General features: G+C 50.6%; 1 protein-coding gene across 1 annotated transcript in view; it reads left to right on the top strand.

Annotated features, from left to right (window-relative positions):
* The window catches only part of LOC109781349 (probable metal-nicotianamine transporter YSL3), a 101,733-nt gene that overhangs the window by 10,646 nt on the left and 72,292 nt on the right, over positions 1–18,795 (top strand). The window contains exon 2 of the mRNA XM_073505654.1: positions 4,724–4,890. Within this exon, the coding sequence (XP_073361755.1) occupies positions 4,724–4,890 (167 nt within the window). The remainder of the gene's footprint in view (positions 1–4,723; positions 4,891–18,795) is intronic.

Raw genomic sequence — 18,795 nt, 5'->3', positions numbered from 1 at the left:
ATTACCCATCCCAAGGCTGTTTTGAGGATCCTAGCAAGCAAAGATGTCGGTGTACAAAAGTAGGGGCTCTCCTTTTGACCCCTTTACTTGTGCACGGGCAGTCAGAGCCACGTGCGCGCTACGACCACACTCAGCAGGGCAAAGGAGGGGAGCTGGAGAGAAGCCGGAGCACAAGACAACTGAGATAACGCCAAGACCAGAAACACAAATAGCAAAGGGGGCAAGGTGGACTCCCCCGGCAGGACCCTTGCCGGGGCGGCCTCTGCGGCCCCGGCAAGAGCCTTGCCGGGGCGACTTGCCCAACACCAGTAGAGTGAGCCACCCTTGAGCCCATGGGTTCCTACCCAACCAACTACGTTGGACCCCAGGGCTCGGGAGGCGCCTCTGAGGTGGCATGCAGATCTTCGTCAAGATCCTAAACATGTGAGATCAGATGAGGACCAGAAGATGGCGACCCTCGGCGGGATCCCAGCCGAGGGAATCCACAAGACCCCCGGCAAGCGCCTTGCAGGGGACGACTGCAACGCCGCAGAAAGACCCTTGCCGGGTCCCCGGCAAGACCCTTGCCGAGGGCGTCAGCATGGCCACTGCCAGGCCAGCACCAGCCAAGACTCCATCGCCGTCCCCAAGTAGCTGCTAGCTCAACCAGCTGGGCAGGCACCTGCGTGGCGACGGGCGGCCTCTACGCCAACTCAGCAAGCACCTGCGCGGTGCCATGCAAATCTTCGTGAAGGCCCTGCCACCGCGCCACCTCAGCTGCCTGCCTGCCTGCCTGCCTACATGGTGCCGCACGCATCGCAGGCCTGGGCGCGTGTCGAAGCAAGGCGAGGCGGCTACGGACGGGACGGGCCTCGTTCCCGACCCCGATAAAGCTAAGGGACACCTAAGCGATGCATTAAATGCGTCTTGTCCTGTAATACGGGCGATAAGCTCGCAACACTGTAGACCTTTCCACCTCCTGTGCCACTGTGGCAGCCCCTTTCGACTATAAAAGGAGGCCCGTGGCATACTGGAGGGGGATTCGGCTCTTTTGGGCAAGTTACACCCCGTAGCTAGCTCAAGAACACAAGAACACTTAATACATCCACCAAAGCAGGACTAGAGTATTACGCATCCTCGCGGCCCGAACCTGGGTAAATGATTCGTATGCTTCCTGTTAGACCTGCTCTTCTCACAACCCCGCGCCCCGCCAACCGTAGTAGGGATTCCAGTGATCCCATAGGTGTCATTTCCACCGACAAAAGAATTTGCAAATGGTAGGGCTGCCCGAAAAAGCAGGCCTCGTAGGTTGATCCTGTAGAATAAACCCATTGTGTTGATAGAAAATGAAAGGTGTCATGCTCATTTTTCTGTATCAAGTTGCAAAATGTGCTCAGCCAAAATAGTTGGGGCTTTAAGTGTTGCATCCAAGATCCATCTTGCAATACTAGTTGTTTTCTTTTGCAACTCGAATTTGAAAAGTAGAAACTATGGGAGGGCATAAAGACTTTAGGGTTGGAAATGTCTAGCTCGGTGGAATGGAAAAAATGGATTTGCTCCACCGCAAATAGTCATGAGGGTTGAAGTCGAGCTGATAATTGGACTCATCAATACAATTTTCCAAACTTAGCCAGGACTTGTGCGACGAGGACTATTCATACCAAACCATCAGATGGGAAAGATTTCTCGAGGTAGAGGATTTTTTGCGAGTGGTAGGGGATTAAAATACCACCAAGGTTTTTTGCCCAACTGACCTTGCATTCATCGCTAAAGAAGTTGTGACACCATGACCAAATTAAGCATCTGCTTCTTTTATTATAATCATTAAAAAGGACATTTATTCACCTCGAGGGTTATGCGGAAATAGACTATGTTGGAACTTAACACTGACATGACGAGACTCATCTTTCAAAGTAAGATGGAAAAAATTGCGTGGTCAGGCACGATTTGTTTCCACAACAATTATTTGCAGCCTTTGTAGGAAGAGATATAGGCCAATGTACCTTCTTAGGAAATTAAAACTTTATAGTTGAAATTCTACCAGGACACTATGGAAGTTGACATATTGGCATCCGACCAAACAAATGGAGATCTTTGGATTGTTTTTGGTGAGACGAGACACAAGGTCAAAGTTATACATGATTTGCTTAAGGTTGTAACAGTATCATCAAATAAACATAAAGTCGATTGTGGCATTATTAGCATAATCAAGATTCCAATTCTAGCAGAGCTATGTGAAGATGTTAGTTGTGAGCTTATAAAGACGATGGAGAGAATTAAAGGATATGAGTGAGGGTGGCAGGGAGAGATGGTCTCCATTAAAAATATTTTTTTTTCGAAACAGAATGTTATATTTAGAGTCCATTGAGCACAATTTTCGATGTATTGGCAAAAACTAGACTAATACAACCGCGTAGGTGGTTGGGTATTGAAAGCAACTTATATCTTTCTCACTTCTAACATTCTTAGAAATTTATTTGTTTTTTCAAACATACGATAATAGTATTGTCGCAGGATCATGGCTACTTGAGTTAAAAACTAGATCATGGTTTGGGAAAATATAATTTGCTGCTCTTGCATACGTATCGATTCATAGCTTGGGGCTGGTTGCTAGTGTAATGCAATGAATAAAGATGACACATATATGTGTGTTAGGAAGGGAGTCACGAGGCGATCAACAATGGTTGTTTCTGTGAGATTGTTAGATGAGGTTTTCCAGGCAGAGGATACCACATCATTGGCAAGAGGTTATTTCTAAAATATGCTTAGAAGTCAACAAATTAATAGGACGCGAATGTGTAGACTTTGTGGTCCTTGCTAGTGTAACGTTGTACATGATATGATAGGGGTGACTCCGGAGTTTAATATATGTGATTGTACGATAGTTGATAAGATAGTTTTACCTACAATCAATTTCACATAGAGAAGAGAAAAATATTATAGAATAGATTATATCTTACTTTCATCTCCTGCAAGTAATGCACCACCATCAGCAAAAACACCCTTCCCTGATTTAGTGATTGGAATATATGACCTATCAATGGTACCAACAACCATAACATGCAGATAATTCTGTCCCCGATGATGACTTCTACACATCATTGAGTTTTCACCAATAACTTATAACTAATGGACCTAATTTCTTGTCCGTGACTAGTGATATATCAAACTCTAACATGTTGGTACTGGTAGGCCCAATTTTTCTCGTTACTAGTGTGATGTACAGTAGTGAAGGGCTTGGTATGTGAGCGGCAATAAGCTAGCCCACTAGAGAAAAGCCCACTAGACTTAGACGAACTCCCATATAAAACCCTCTGAAAAGTAATTCCACCCATTGCCCCCTCCCCTCATTCATTTTCTCCTAACCAATGGTCGACGCCACCTTATTCTCTTTACCAAGTCTCCCTTCTCCATCTAATATATCGCTTCCCAAGAACCTTCACCGGTGATACTATGCATTAACAAGTGTTACATGAAGGAGAGTGCTATTGAGGGGCTATGGCAGTATTCAGCTAAAACATGATCTGACATCCTCATGCTCATTGAGGACTAAATCTGGTGTCTTTAACCCAAGCTCTCCACCACTCCTACCTCCTCCTATTGAGGCGCTCTAACAGTACCAAATCCCAAATTTTGCCTAGTTCCGACTCTCCTCCACCACGTCGCTGCCTGCTCAAGGTATGGGAGCATGACACATCCTGGAAACTGCCCAGGCCATGTGATGAGGTTGAGTTTGTGCTTATTCATCGCCTCTAGGATGGCCATTGTGTCATCTGCTACTTTTTCAAGGTCAACACCTCTGTCAGGTTTACAAATGTTATGACATTGATGTGTACATGCACCACCTGTATTCGTGATCTTGTGCTGACAAGGACCCCTAGTGCGTATTGGTGCAAGTAGGAAGTAGTGCAAGGCGGTTGATTCTGGGATGTGCGTCCATTCATGGGTTAGGTACTCACTAGTGGTTTATTTATCACCACTAACATGTGTTATGCCTTTGTGTGTAGTAGCTTAGTCGACCATAACTAGACTGCCATTTTGTAGAATGTTTTCATGCATGCAAAAGTACATGATGATTAAAAACATAATTAAGGGAAGGCCTATGAAAATATGGCAGCTCCTTTAGTGGAGAGCATTGTCCTATTCTTCATTTGATGAATCATTTCTAAGCTAACGATAATATTATTTTATTTTGTTTAGATCATCAATTATTCTATGTGGCCTATTGCTAAACTGGCACAACTGTGTGTGCTATGAGGTTGGAGGTAGTGCATAGAAGCTAGAGGATTATAGCTAAGCTTTGCTAATTCGGTAGCTAAAGCACCAACTAGCTAGATGGAGGCATATGTTTTAGAAGGGGGCACAAAATGGGTAACATGGGTGGGTGGGTCATTGGGGGGGGCTATAGGGACCTCGCCATGCTACAACATTGGTAAATGGGTCAAACTAGATTTTGTTTTTTTTCATTTGTAAATTTATCTGCATATACTTGTATTCTAACTGCGGTCATCCAAAGTCATACACCCCTGTAATATCCAACAGAAAACATTGGTTGCATTTTTTGGATATATACAACAAAGTAGGATTGCAAATTCGGTAACCGGACTGAGCTTTTCTATTGTATGTTTACATGGGTATTAATTCTCGAGCATGTATAGTACTATTAAGCCACTCAAAGACTCCCGAAACAAATCATGTTCGGTTGCAGATTGTAGTGACGATCTGCTTTTTTTCCTTCTTCTAGGTGGATGTGCCTTGTACATCGTATCAATGACCTCTGTTGTGGCAAAGTCACTTGGTGAAGAGTCAGATCCGAGAGATATTGTTGATAACTTTCCAACAGGGCGATGGATGTTATTCCTACTCTTGATTGGTTTAATGTCTATCTTCATTAGTGTTCCCTTTAACCAGGTAATGCTTCTTTCATACTAGGCATGTTAAATGATTATTCTCAATCATTAATTGTGCATTTTATGTGCAATATTAACACTATCCAATGCTCATCATGTGCAAGTGGTTGCATCTAGAATTTGGAATTTTTGTATGAAAACTTCATATTTAAGTACTCACTGTGTTATTTTGCTCTGCATATTTGGTCCCCTTAGGACAAATTATTGGCCACCAACTGCTCTATTAATATGTACTTTATGTGGCACATAATGGATTCCATTAAATTAGAATTCCAAACTACTTATTTATTATTGTAATTTTGTATCACAAAGCCTTACATATTAATAGTGTAATTCTTGCAAAAGCGTCCCATATAGACCGAACATGTGGAGTTCCATATTTACACTCCGGTGGTCGTATTGTTTATTGTTGTTCTTTCCCTTCATAGACCGTTAGTTTTCAAAAATAAAACTCTTTCCCTAAAAAAAATCTATGTCTGCATGTTAAACAATGAGAGGTTGTGTGTGCTTGCATGCCCGGATGCCTACGACGCCATACTTTTTCTTATTATTCTTATTAAGGGTAGTTTAAAGAACAACTCTAGTTCAAGTCTTTGTGATCATGAACCGGATTCTTGTTTTGGTTGAGCACTTGAAGGAGTGGATGTGTTGTCTCATCATTAAAAAATGAGTTTAAGTCCTCGTGAACATGAATTTTGGTCCTTTTATATGATGTCGGGCAGTGGCAGAGCCTACTAGGAGCAAAACTGAGTCATGGAGAAACCGCAAATAATCGTAGATACCGATAAAATTAGGTCTTAGAAATAATATTTTGTGTAAATTCCTTTAGCTGGCCTGTCTAGAATACGACATGTAGGTCGATCACTACTATCAAATTTCCTTACATAGTTGCCCAATATTAGGATGAGGTAGGGTCACACAAGGGCATCTCCTAGGTCGCACATCAAAACTGACAACTTAAACTTCTACGGACACTTTCGGCGCTAGAAAAGCCGGTCCTTCAACCCTATACATCAAATGTCCACTCCAGATCTAACCTCCTCCATTTGTCCTACATATGTAGATCAATAGAAATTTATATGAAGTGCAAACATATGCAATAACAACTAAAATGCATTGGATGTTGGATTTCATAAAGTTTGTAGCCGGGACGAAAAGTTGCTAGTCCGGCTGTCCGTGCAAAAAAACACATTTTTTGCCTCCCAAACTAGTTGTTGTGCCAAATTCCTCACTGTGTGTGTGTCTCCTTCTCACCAGCTGAGTCCTCCAAATCGGCCATCAAGCACTTCAACATCCTAGCATGGTAGGCTCGCACGATGTTCAGCGCATCGGGATACAAGTCAGATATCTCATACTAACACCTTGGTGTCCTCCAAATCATCCAGGAGCTCAACCTTCTTTTCTTTGAGATTGATCAATATATGTTGCACCATGATGAACATGTAAAAACTCTTGTCGTTCTTTCTCCCCTTCATGTCATTGCACTTGATGCACTCCTATTTTTCGCTAGGATTTCCTCAAAGCTCTACATCATATTGGTGGTTGCACCTTCCCACTTGACCTTCTACTCCTCTGAATTTCTCCCTCGGTTCCTAGCCATCCTTTTGGCTGGAGCAAAGGCATTTTGTTGGTTCACTATCTTCACCTACACTGGACATGGGAGCGGTCTTAATGGATTTGGCCATGACATTGAGCCACTTGTGGTGCACATTCAACTTAATCCAACAATGAATGAATATGAAGTGCTTCTCTCTGCATTTAAGAACAATGGGAGTGCACAACCAGGATATAAAGAAAAGGCATGATCTAGTTACGTATTTGGCCAAATGACTACACCTAGAGCATATCAGACCAAATGCCTAACAAACAGAGCAAAAAAACTTATGTTCTCTTGGAATGTCGCACCACTTAGCCATCAGACTTGCAATCGTTCGTAATAGCCACAATACTTGCATGTGGCCTCTTGAATGTTGTACCATTGATTAGTGGTGACTTCGAGTTACGCTCACGGAACATCGTCGTTGATATAGATCAAAATGCTTGTGATCATCGAACCAACCGTGCACTATTTTCCAAAAGGTAGTTCCCTTTTGCTCTGAGCCATGATTAGATCAATTCTTGTGGGAAACCATGCATCAACCAAACATTAAACCTCCTTCATTTTTTAAATTTCTCCTTTTTTCTTCTTTGGATCTGCACCCACCGCCCACATGTCATCAAGATCACCTTCTAGGTGGTCATTGTTGTGATGTTGGGTTTGTGTTGGCTAGGTCTGTGATGGTTGGACCTGTGATCACTGGTCGTCCAACATCTGAGTGTGCGTCAGCTGGGTGTCCACCTCCATCTAGAAATCATCCACTTCTTCATTTTCATAGCTGCTGCAATCGTGGACCATATTCACGATCGACTCCTCATCATCCATCGTCTAGCTCGCCTGAGACATTCACGCAAACAAAGATGAGGCACCAATGGGCGTTGTTGGCCCAGTGGGAACTAGGGTACCATGGATCATCTGTGCTTGGCCCACTGGACGACACTTGGGCCGTCCCATGGCACGCAGCCTTGCTTCGACCGGTCCGCAGGGAGGCGCCTCGCGAGGGGCTGGCCTAGCGAGGCTCCCTTGCCGCCAGGCAGAGCCCTACAGACACCACCAAGCACTCGGCTGCCTCGCGAGGCTCCCCTCACGAGGCAGGTCGTACGATGCCAGTCGCGGGGCTCTACACCCATCATGTGGATGACGTCCCGCTGTCAGGACAAGGACGGCGGGGCGTGACCAAGCCCAGTTTCGATTCTGGTTATAAGGGAGCAGTGGTGCCTGTCTCCTCCAAAGCAAGTCCCAAAGCAGAAAGAAGATTAGGGCGGATCGGCATGCCAGGGAGAAGTCATTGCCGAGCCCACCAGTGTGTCATGAAGACTACTTTATCAGGCGGAGACCGGCTTTAGTTAGGATAAGCCTAGGCTCCTACCCCCCTTTGAATTTCCGCCCTATGGCCAACCTTTCCCGCTCATACCAAGGTACTACAAAAGGGGCAGGGCCACCTCCATGTAAGGGGATTGAGCTATTCTCCCCACCTCTCGTGTACCTCGAGCCACAAGCTCTCCATTACAGAGCAATTCAACACAGGTAGGAGTAGGGTATTACACCAGCACGGTGGCCCGGACCTGGGTGCTCGCTCGTCCCCTTCGTGTTTGGTGAGAGCCAGTGTGCCTGTCGTAATCCCTCCATAGTTGTCGTCGTGTCATAGGTCGCCAAGCAAAGCCTCCCAAAGTACGAACCTTAGTTCTTGGAGAAGTTTCTTGGACACAGATCCTAGACTCGGATATTTGGTGTGCCAGGTAGGGGGACTTGCCGTCTTCGCAATTTCGACCTCGACGTCAACGCCAACATGGACGAAGCCGCCGCTCGTCAGGAGCGTGTCTCTCACCGAGCTGCCGCCATGGTCCATGCGGTGCCCACTGCCCGAGGTGCCCCTGGGCGGCACCCTCACGCCGCCACTAGGCCTGTTGGGGAGCGAGTTGCTTTCTCCGTCCACCCGTCGGTGAACAAGAAGGTGTGTGGCCGCTCTGCCATCGCCTCCTCGCTCGCGCATCACAACCCTCTCACTACACACGCTGTGCTGCTCATGGCACATGAGCTGCTGCGCTATCGCCCCATCGAGGACGGCTATGACACCTGGCTCGGGCGCATCACCGAGCTCGTCAATGCCGCGTGTGATGGCCAGGCGCCCTCCCGCTCCTTGCCTGCTGCATCATCCCTCAACAACCGGCTGGGTGTGACGTGCCTCCTCCTCCTCCCCTGCCCCGTGATGCGATCGAGAGGCGTCCTGCGGCGTGCACTCCGGAGCTGTCTCACAGGTCGTTCGCGTCGGCCGGTGACGGTGACAGCTGCCAGATCATTCGCCGCGCGCCTCCGGAGGTGCGTGTGATCCTCGAGAAGGCGCACAACCGCCAGAACCGCGTCCTCCATGACGTTTCCATGGCTAAGCGCCAAAACCGCGTGACCCTCGATGGAGGTGTCGTCACCACCGGGGGCTACCTGGCCCTCGCCCCCGAGTTGCGCCATGTGGTGTGGTTGGACAAGTTCAGGCCAAACCTCCCTCCCTACTACGACGGCAGCACCTGCCCCATTGGGTTTCTGCTGCTTTACACCATCACCCTCCATGCCGTGAAGGGGGATGATCGGTTCATAGCGAACTGGTTCCCCATGGCCCTCAAGAACGCCGCACACTCGTGGCTCATGAACCTCCCTGAGGCGTCCATCTCTTCGTGGGAGGACTTGTGCAAGCAGTTTGTCACCAACTTCACGGGCATGAGCAACCGCCCCCTCATGCTCAATGACCCGCGGCTGTGTGGCAGTGCCTAGGCGAACCCCTGCGCACGTTCATCCAGTGCCTCAGCCAGGTGCTCAATAGGATCCTAAAGGCTTCCGACGTCACGATCGTCTCTTCCTCACCAACAGTGTCACGGATGTGAAGATGTGCGAGAAGCTCTCCATCAGGGACGAGCTCGACTCCGCAACAGAGTTGTTCGTCCTCGCCGACCGTTATGCAAAGGACAAAGAAGGGCACCTTTTCCTCCACAATGACCCTAATGATGAGCCTGGCACGACGAAGGGCAAGGACGCCCAGCGCAAGGGCCCTGTTGTGCTCACGACGGAGCCGGAATACAAGAGCGGCTACGACCGCGGCGAGGCCAAGAAGGAAGACCGTCCTTTTTGCACCTACCACAACATGAACTCCCACAACACTGAGACTGCCATGAGCTCAAGCTGCTTCGTGAGGGCCGCACCGAGTACCGCGGTAGCCGCAAGGAGCGCGGCAAGGTCCGTGGTGGAGGCAACGGAGGTGGTGGCTGGGGCGACAACAGTAACAACAACAGCGCCGGCAACAACAGTTGTCAAGGCTGGCAGAACCAGCTGTGCTAGGTTGACCCGCAAGCCAACACCGCCCCACCACGCGCCAATGACTGCCCTCCCGCTGAGAATGCTGGCTGTTAGCAAGAGCCCCACAGGGTGTCCTGCATCCACGGCGGAGCCCAGGCCCCCCGTCCAACCGCCACTTCAACAAGTTCTCTCGGGAAGTGAACGTGGCCCTCCCGGCGCTCGAGTCCGCTAGCCGCGTCAAGTGGTCTGAGTTCCCCATCGCCTTCCATGCCAGCGACCACCCCAAGTGGACGAAGGCTGTGGGGGCCGTTCCCCTGTTGTGTGCGCGTACCATCAGTAATGTGGTCGTCACCAAGATGCTCAGTGATGGTGGTGCGGGACTCAACAAATCTCTGTGAAGACCGTCGAGACGCTCCAAGTGCCCTACGAGCGCCTGATGCCCACCAGTCCCTTCTCAGGCGTCATCGATGGCTCCACTGTCCCCTTGGGGCAGGTGCGCCTTCCCGTCACCTACGGCACACCGCAAGAACTATCGTATGGATGTGGCTCACATCAGCCTGCCCTACAATGCCATCTTGGGCTACGCGGCGCTCTCCAAATTCATGCCATGACCCACCATGCCTACGGCCTCGTCAAGATGCCTGGCTGCAGTGCTACCCTCACCATCCGCTGTGACGAGAAGGACGCGATGCACACCCTCGAGCACGCCTACAGGGCCGCCTCCACCGCGTACTGGGCCGATGAGGACGTGCCCGGGCCTTGACGGAGGCGCCCGTGAAGAAGAAGCCCCTGCTCTCTCAGGAGCGGGCCGAGTCCAAGAAGGTATCGCTAGATGGCGGCGAAGCAGCCCCCTCCCTCGCAGCCAGCGGAGGGCCTTCCCCCAAATAGGAAGGCGCGCTCGTCACCTTCCTCTGGGCAAGCCCGCATGCGTTGGCTTGGACAGCATCAGCCATGCCCAGTCTACCGAGGAAGGTGGCCTAGAACCACTCAGTCGCGTGCCAAAGCATGCGGCCCGTGAAGCACAAGTAAAGGTATTATGTGCTCGAGAAGCATGAAATCGTCACCCAGGAGGTGAACAAGCTCTTGGAGGCTGGAATCACCTATGAAGCTAACCTCCCTGAGTGGACCATTAGCCCCACCCCCTTCACCAAGCTACGCAGTAGTGAGCGCATGTGCGTCGACTTTGTCGCCCTCAACCAGGATGGCCCCGCGAGTCCCTTCCCTCCTCCATGGATCCACTAGATCGCGGGCTCGTCTTGGCTCATGCGTATGCCTTTTGACCTGAAGGGTGCCGCAGCCACCTTCACGAGGCTGATGCGCATGAGCCTGGAGCCCCGCATCGCAATGGTTAACACCGACTCCCTGACGAAGGAGGGTGTTCTAGTACATTACACATGGAACACCCACCATCACCTTAAGTTCTGTCCGTGCCCCTACGGATATGAGTGACATGGAGTTGTACACGCTCCAGAGCTCACTCTACCAGTGCTGCCATCGACACGCGGGAGCTCCTTCCCACTCTCATGGAAGCCCCATGATCAGCACTGGCAACCTACTTACTTGAGGGCCCCTCGGCCGTCAGATCCTCAAGCTGACCCGTGTCGAACACGACAGCATGTATCTTCCTGTTATGTAACGAACCTCCTTCATGCATCAGTAAAGCCTATTTCCTTCATAATCCTGCGTGCTTGCAGCTGAGTGTACCTCGGTAGGGGCGCGCGCTCGTAATCTCCCCCGTGTATGTCACACAAGCGGGGGCTGGGCACGGTGTATGTGCTCGGGTCAGTCCTAGCAACACTTCAAAATCCAAGCGACAGAGATCTGGCTCACGGGCCTACTTGCATGTACGTCAGCTCACCAGGTCCTTGGTGCTTCTGTCTCCTCGTGTAACACCTAGAGGCGAGCGCGCCCTGCTGCACTACTTGTGAAAACTTGGATATTCCCCTAGTGCAGGATATCGAAGTCCTCAGGAGCCCCCTTCGGGAGGCCTCGCGAGTGGTGCCCTGCGGGAAGAAGGCTTCACAAGGGGCTACACCTCATGAGCACCGCCATACTGGGGACTCGCTCCAAGTTGCATGCCTCAAAGGAGCTAAGTCTAAAGCATCCCTGGGGTTATCTCCCTCTCGTTTGTCTCTCTCATGGCATCCTGACTTCCCTGACATGAGCCGCTTGTGCATCAAGGGGGGGACCCTGAGCATCGCGCCTTAGGGACACCTACCAGACCTAAGAGTCCTACACCCTCTGGCCTTGCTGAGCGCACGCTCTCGGCATACCAGCGATGGTTGTAGCCGCCTTGGGGGCTGTGTCCCAGCAACACAGGGCATGAAGGCAATGTAAAAAGGGAAGTAAAGGCCTTCACAGGAAAATAAAAACACACATTAAGCATCGAGTACTTAGAGCAGAATTGTCGTGCAAATGTCTTCACGCCCACACGGGGCCGCATCTACTCTATGGCAGGAACGAGAGTGGGGGGGGGATCAGGCGACAGAGCCACTGTCAGCTTCATTGACGACAGTGTTGTCATCTTCGCCAGACCCTTCTCTGACAGGTGCAGACTGCTCCAGTAGACTCACCACATGGTCCTCCATCACCCTCGCGAGCTCGCCTCAAAGCTCCTCGATGATGGGAGATAGCACCCGGTCAAATTCGAAATCATCATCGACGCGCAGCAGATTGCTGAAGACGCGGGTCGACACCTGGAGCAGAAGGTCGCGGCACTCAACGTTGCAAATCTCACCCACCAGGCGGAGGTCACCTCCAGCCGCTCCACGAGCCTTGTGAAGAAGGCCAAGTAGCTGGTGTCGTCGATTTCCAAAGGGTACTCCACCCCCTCGACCGAAAAAGTGGCCACGGCGCTGCAGGCGCGCTCGTTGAGCTCGCGGAACATCTTGGAGCATTGGAGTTGCTCCCTGCGCCTCCACGCACTCTTGTCGCGGACCCTCCGTGCCTCATCACTAACCTCGCTCACCTGAGCCAGGAGGTCTTCCAACTCCTGGCGGGTCGTGGCGTGGTGCCCCGCCACCCTCCGCCTCTTGGTCTCCGACACCACGAGCTGCCGCTTGAGCTTTGCAATTTCGGCACCCCGCCTCTTCGTCCTTTTCGTCCTCCTGCTTCTCCAGGTTATTGGAATAGCTATCAGCAAGGGCCTTGGCCTTCCGCGTGACCTCATCCTGGGCCTACTTGTCGATCTCCAATTTGTACTTCGCAGCCTTCTCTTCGAGCGTGGTGTTCGCTTTCGCGAGGCGTTCCTTGTAGGAGGCCTCGTTGGCCACCATGGTGCGGTACAGGTTCTCCAACTAGCTGCTCTCACTCCCTCTCCTACTCGATGATGGTCCGCAGAAGCTCACGCTCCCGGACCTCCATGTCCAGCTCGAGGGCCGCCTCCCTACTCTTGCGCCGGGCGACCGCCGCCTTGCAGGGAGTGAGTTGAGCCTCACGAGCCGTTGCACGTTATGCGGAGGCCTCCTCTACTGACGTCGCTTCCTCAAGGCGCCAGGCAGCCTCTTCCGTGTCCCGGATCGCCCTGTCAAGGAGATCCTGGGTCTTACGAGTGGCCTCCTCACTTTCCCTCCTTGTTGCCTCGGCTTGGCGGCTGCCCAGTTGACGACCACGTCTAGTCGCCGCCAGCCTCCCGCGAGGCGCTCCCGCTCCAGGCGGAGGCTCTCTTCATAGGTGATGAGGTCAGACTCCAGAGAGCAGAGGGCCGACTGGGCGTGGCACAGACTCCCGCTCCGTAGCAAGACGTTGTGGCTCACCGGGACCAAGGCCGAGGGTGCGTCCGGTCCTTCCACCTCCACCCTCGATGGCTCTGAGGGCCCGGGGGATATTGCGTCGTTAGACCCATCCAGGTCTCTGCCGGAGGGGGCCTCGTTCCCCTTTGGGCGGCCAAGATCCACCTTGACCCCACCCAAACTTCTGCACCTGCTGACCGTTTGGCCGTTCAGGGCATGTGGTGGCCGCCGCGCCGGTGCCTACCTCCACCCCGGCGCGGACCTCTTCAGGAGGCACCCCTCCTCTAGCAGGAGGAATGACTTCCTCGGGCGGCTGGGCGGAGTCTGCAGGTTCCTCCTCGAGGACTTTGCCATGCTCCGCGGGGTACGGCGGGGGTGCTGCTGTGTCGACCGCCCCAGCTCCCGTTGGGCCCCGGTCGTCCCTGCGGCGTCCTCGTCCCAGGTTCCCTCCTTCTTCTTCGACAGGGAGCCCCTTCTACAAAACAAGGGGTTAGGCCAAGCCAAGCAAGACGAAGTGGTTGACGCAAAGAGCGTGCAAGGTAAGGAGACTTACTCGTCTCTAGGGACACACCGCCTCTTCCTTAGCTTTCCTCCTGGTCGGCTGCTGCTACTTCCTCGAGGCTCGCTGGGGCCTCCTCCCGAGGCCCCTCCGGGACGCCCGCCTAGGCTCCCACCTAAGGCTTTAGTGGGCTGGATTGCCCTACCAGGCATGGGGCTTCCCACGCCAATGGCCTCCTCCTCCGGAGGCGCGGACCGTAGGGGCCCGACCCTGACCCCCCCAACATCGCTACCGCCGCCGCTGCAGGCCCCAGCTGTCAGCGAGGGTTCTCTCGCCTCGCTTCGGGCATCGCTGCGGCTATTGCACCTGTGAAGTTGTTGCCGCCGGGAAGCCTCATCACTTGGATCGGATTGTCACGGGATCCCTCATGACCCGCTGGCACCAGCCCCCACTGATCGAACCACGGCATGTCGGCTCACGCGTCCTCCCAGTTTCTAAAGCAATAGATCGGGCCCGCCTCTGGCGGCGGGAACGGCGTTCTCGCTGCAAGGAGAACTCTTGCCAGCCCCTCCACCACCTCTAGGGCATGGCTATCGGCGCTCAGCCACATGGTGTCGCTATTGTAGGGTGGAACCCTATGTGGAGATATTTTCACACTTGGAGGGGGGAAAGGGATGAACACAGGAACACAAAGAGGCATTTCGCTCAAACATAACCCAATCACACATCCACTAGAATAGCATAGTTGAGATCCACAAGAATACAAGGAAAATCCAAGGAAACAAGCATAAAGGTAAGGTTCTTCCCACTCCTAAGGAGGTGAGGTCTTGATGATAGTCTTCTCGAAGAGGAAGTATTGATATCCACTTGGGATCCTCTCCTAAGAGGTCTTGATCTCCAAGAGGAGTGGTAGAAGGAGCAAAGCTCTATCAATGTCTCATATATACTTTGCTAACCCTAACAAATGTCTTAGACCCAAAATATATAGCTAAAGGGAGGAAGGGAACGACTTGGGAGGCAAGACAGGGCGTCCACGACCGAAGCCTGGGAGGCCCGCGCGCACGGGATAAGTGAGGCCCGTGCGAGGCCCGTGCGCACGGGGGTCCCGTGCGCACCGGTTGCTACAGTGGTGAGGGCTAGTCCGCATCGGCTCTGGAGGTCGTGCGCATGGGGTGCACATCTCGGTTACAGAAGCCTTCTGGGTGGCCCGTGGGCACGGGGTCTGGAAGAGTCGTGTGCACGAGGTCGCCTGGGAGGTGTTGTTTTGCTCTTGTTGGATGCCTTCTTCCTTGTGGTCTTGGGGCCCTTCTCCTATGCCAATGGGATGTCCCTTCGCTGCGAGGTGGCGTTCGTCTTCGTATGTAATGACACATAGCATGTTTTGGTGAGGTAGCCTCCAAGTTCCATTCATATCCATATCGAACTCAAGTAGGATTAAGTTCACCTCGGTTTCAATGGCGCGTTATCAAGCTCTTGTCATAGGTCCACGTGGTGCTTGATGAGTTGTACTAGAGTCCATGGGGATGATGGAGGGATGCTCTGCATCATCTTCCTCCTTGGGAGAGATCCGTCCTTGGATCGTGATCTTCATCACCATGGCAGGGTGCCAAGTCCTTGACATTGAAGATGTCACTTACATTGTACTTGTCCCGTGGGATGTCGATCTCGTAGGCGTTGTCAATGTAACAGACTAGCACTTTGAAAGGTCCATCGGCTCGCGGTAGTAGCTTGGACTTGCACTCGTTGGGGAAGCGGTCCTTGCGAGGGTGTAGCCATACTAGATCGCCGGTTTGAACACCATGGGAGTCTTGTTGATATTGAGCTTGGTGGCGAGGCGGTGTACTTGACGCTCAAACGTAGACCTTGTATCTTCATGCATCTTCTTGAGATAACATGCTCTTGCACTTGCGTCCATATTTGCGCATTCTTGGAGTGGTAAAGGAAGGATGTCCAAGGGAGAGAAAAGGTTGACGAGTAGACAACCTCGAAGGGGGACCTGTCGCTAGTAGAGTGTCTTGCGTGATTGTAGGCGTACTCAGCAATGGGTAAGCATTGCGCACACTCCTTGATGTTCTTCTTGATCAACACGCGTAGGAGAGTAGATAGCGTCTGGTTGGTTACTTCCGTTTGTCGATCAGTTTGGGGATGATAGGCTGTCGAGAATAGTAGCTTGATGCCGAGCTTGGCGCATAGTATGTTCCAAAAGTAGCTTAGGAAGTTGACATCGCGGTCCGACACAATCGTCCTTGGCACTCCGTGTAACCTCAGGATTTCCCTACAAAAGAGATTTGGAACATGTGAAGCATCGTCTATCTTATTGCATGGGATGAAATGTGCCATTTTAGAGAATCGGCCCACAACAACAAATATTGAATCCCTTCCATTTTGAGTCCTAGGTAATCCAAGCACAAAATCCATGCCAATATCTTCCCATAGTTGATACGGAACGGGAAGGGGCATATTTAAACCATGAGATTGAGCTTTTGACTTAGCTTTGCGGCATGTAGAGCACCGATTGGTGAAGCGTGCAACATCACAAAACATCTTTGGCCAAAAGTACTTGAAGGAGAGTGTGGCAAAGGTCTTGTCATGCCTGAAATGTCCCATAAGTCCGCCGTCGTGAGCCTCTTGCAGAAGTAACAAACGAAGAGAAGATTCGGGTACACAAAGTTTGTTAGCGCGCATAAGATAATCGTCCTTAAGGTAATACTCCCAACAAGTGTTAGCAAGACATTTGGCATAAGGAATCGCAAACGAAGGATCATGTGCATATAGATCTTTCACATGCTCAAAGCCGATAACATTCAATTCAAGGTGAGTAACTAACATGCACTTGCGGGGAAGAGCATCCACCACAACATTCTCTTTACCCTTAACGTACTTGATCACATAAGGAAAATATTTAATAAATTCACTCCATTTAGCATGACATTTTTTCAACTTTGTTTGACCTTGAAGGTATTTAAGCGTCTCATGATCAGTATGTATGACAAATTCATGTGGGCGAAGATAATGCTCCAAAACATGCAATACTCACACTAAAGCATATAATTCTTTGTCATATATGGGATAGTTAAGTTGGGCACCGGAAAGTTCTTCGCAAAAATATGCAATGGGCCGCTTTTCTTGCATCAAAACTCCACCAATACCATTTCCACTAGCATCACAATGGACCTCAAAAGTTCTGTCAAAATTAGGCAATGCAAGAATTGGAGCATGTGTAAGCAAAGAATTAAGCTCGTCAAATGCGGTAGATTGAGAGGGTCCCCAAACAAAGGGTGCATTCTTCTTACTCAAGGCATGCAATGGTGATGCAATGGTGCTAAAGTCCTTAACAAAGTGACGGTAGAAGTCGGCGGGACCAAGGAAACTACGCATTTGTTGGAAATTTGTGGGTTGTGACCAAGTTTTAATTGCTTCAGTTTTAGACTCATCAACATGAACACCCTTAGAAGACACAACAAAGCCCAAGAAAACAAGCTTGTCAACACCAAAAATCCATTTCTCCATGTTAGCATAAATACGCTCGTTTCTAAGAACTTGCAAAACGTCCCTAAGATGGGTGACATGATAACGATTCGCTAAACACAAGGATATCGTTAAAGTAGACCACAACACATATGCCACTGTATTTTTGAAGAACATAGTGCATCACACACATGAAAGTGTCGGGGGCGTCCGATAAACCCATAGGCATAAATAACCACTCGTACAAGCCAAATTTAGTTTTAAAATCTTTTTTTCCACTCATCACCTTGTTATATGTGAATTTGGTAATAGCCACTTTTAAGATCAACTTTTGAGAAAATGGTGGCGCCGCTAAGATCATCTAGCATCTCGTCAATGCGTGGAATGGGATGCCTGTAGAGAACGGTGATAGCATTCATGGGACGATAGTCAGAACTCATGCGAAAACTACCATCTTTCCTAGGCACAAGAATAACTGGAATGGCACACGGGCTCAAGCTTTCACGTATATGTCCATTGTCAAAGAGGTGTTTTACTTGCCTTTGTATCTCCTTAGTTTCTACGGGGTTGACGCGGTATGCAACCTTATTCAGTAGGGGTACACCGAGGATGAGGTCGATGCGGTGCTTGATGCCACGTAGAGGAGGAAGACACGGAGGTAGCTCATCGGGAAATACGTCCGCAATTTCCTGCAGAAGATTAGACAACACTAGAGGTAGATGATTAGAGGTGTCAGTCCTTGCTACTTCGTCTTGCACACTAGTACATAGTGTGTGACACTAGATGGGTTCTCAGACACTTCTATCATGTCTCTTTTTGTAGCTAAAAGCACTAAGTTTTTCTTGTGGCTCATCGTGGAGGCACTCATTTTTGGTTTGTGGCGCTCACTCTTGCTTTGGTGGTTCACTCTGTCACTATTCTCTCCATGATGGGTGGATGCTTGTTTGTCGGCGATCACTTGACTTGGCGACATAGGTCGTAGCACGTACTCCTTTCCCTTCATCTTGAAGCTATAGTTGTTGGTTCACCCATTGTGAATGACGCCACGGTTGAATTGCCAAGGTCTTCCTAAGAGGAGATGGCACACGGACATAGGAACCACATCGCACTCCAAGGTGTCTTCATATGTGCCGATCTTTAAGGAAACTTGTACGGTGTGCTCCACCTGAATGGTACCGGAGTCACTAAGCCATTGGACCTTGTTGGGGCGAGGATGCTTCATTTTGACCAATTGTAGCTTGGAGCATAGCTCTTCACTTGCCAAATTGTGGCAACTTCCTCTGTCGATGATGACCTTCGCGGAACGTCCATTGATGCCCGCTTTGG

This window comes from Aegilops tauschii, chromosome 1, assembly GCF_002575655.3.
Source record: "Aegilops tauschii subsp. strangulata cultivar AL8/78 chromosome 1, Aet v6.0, whole genome shotgun sequence".
NCBI lineage: Eukaryota > Viridiplantae > Streptophyta > Magnoliopsida > Poales > Poaceae > Aegilops > Aegilops tauschii.
The sequence above is the reverse complement of the archived record's forward strand: the minus strand, read 5'-3'. Positions and strand labels throughout refer to the sequence as shown.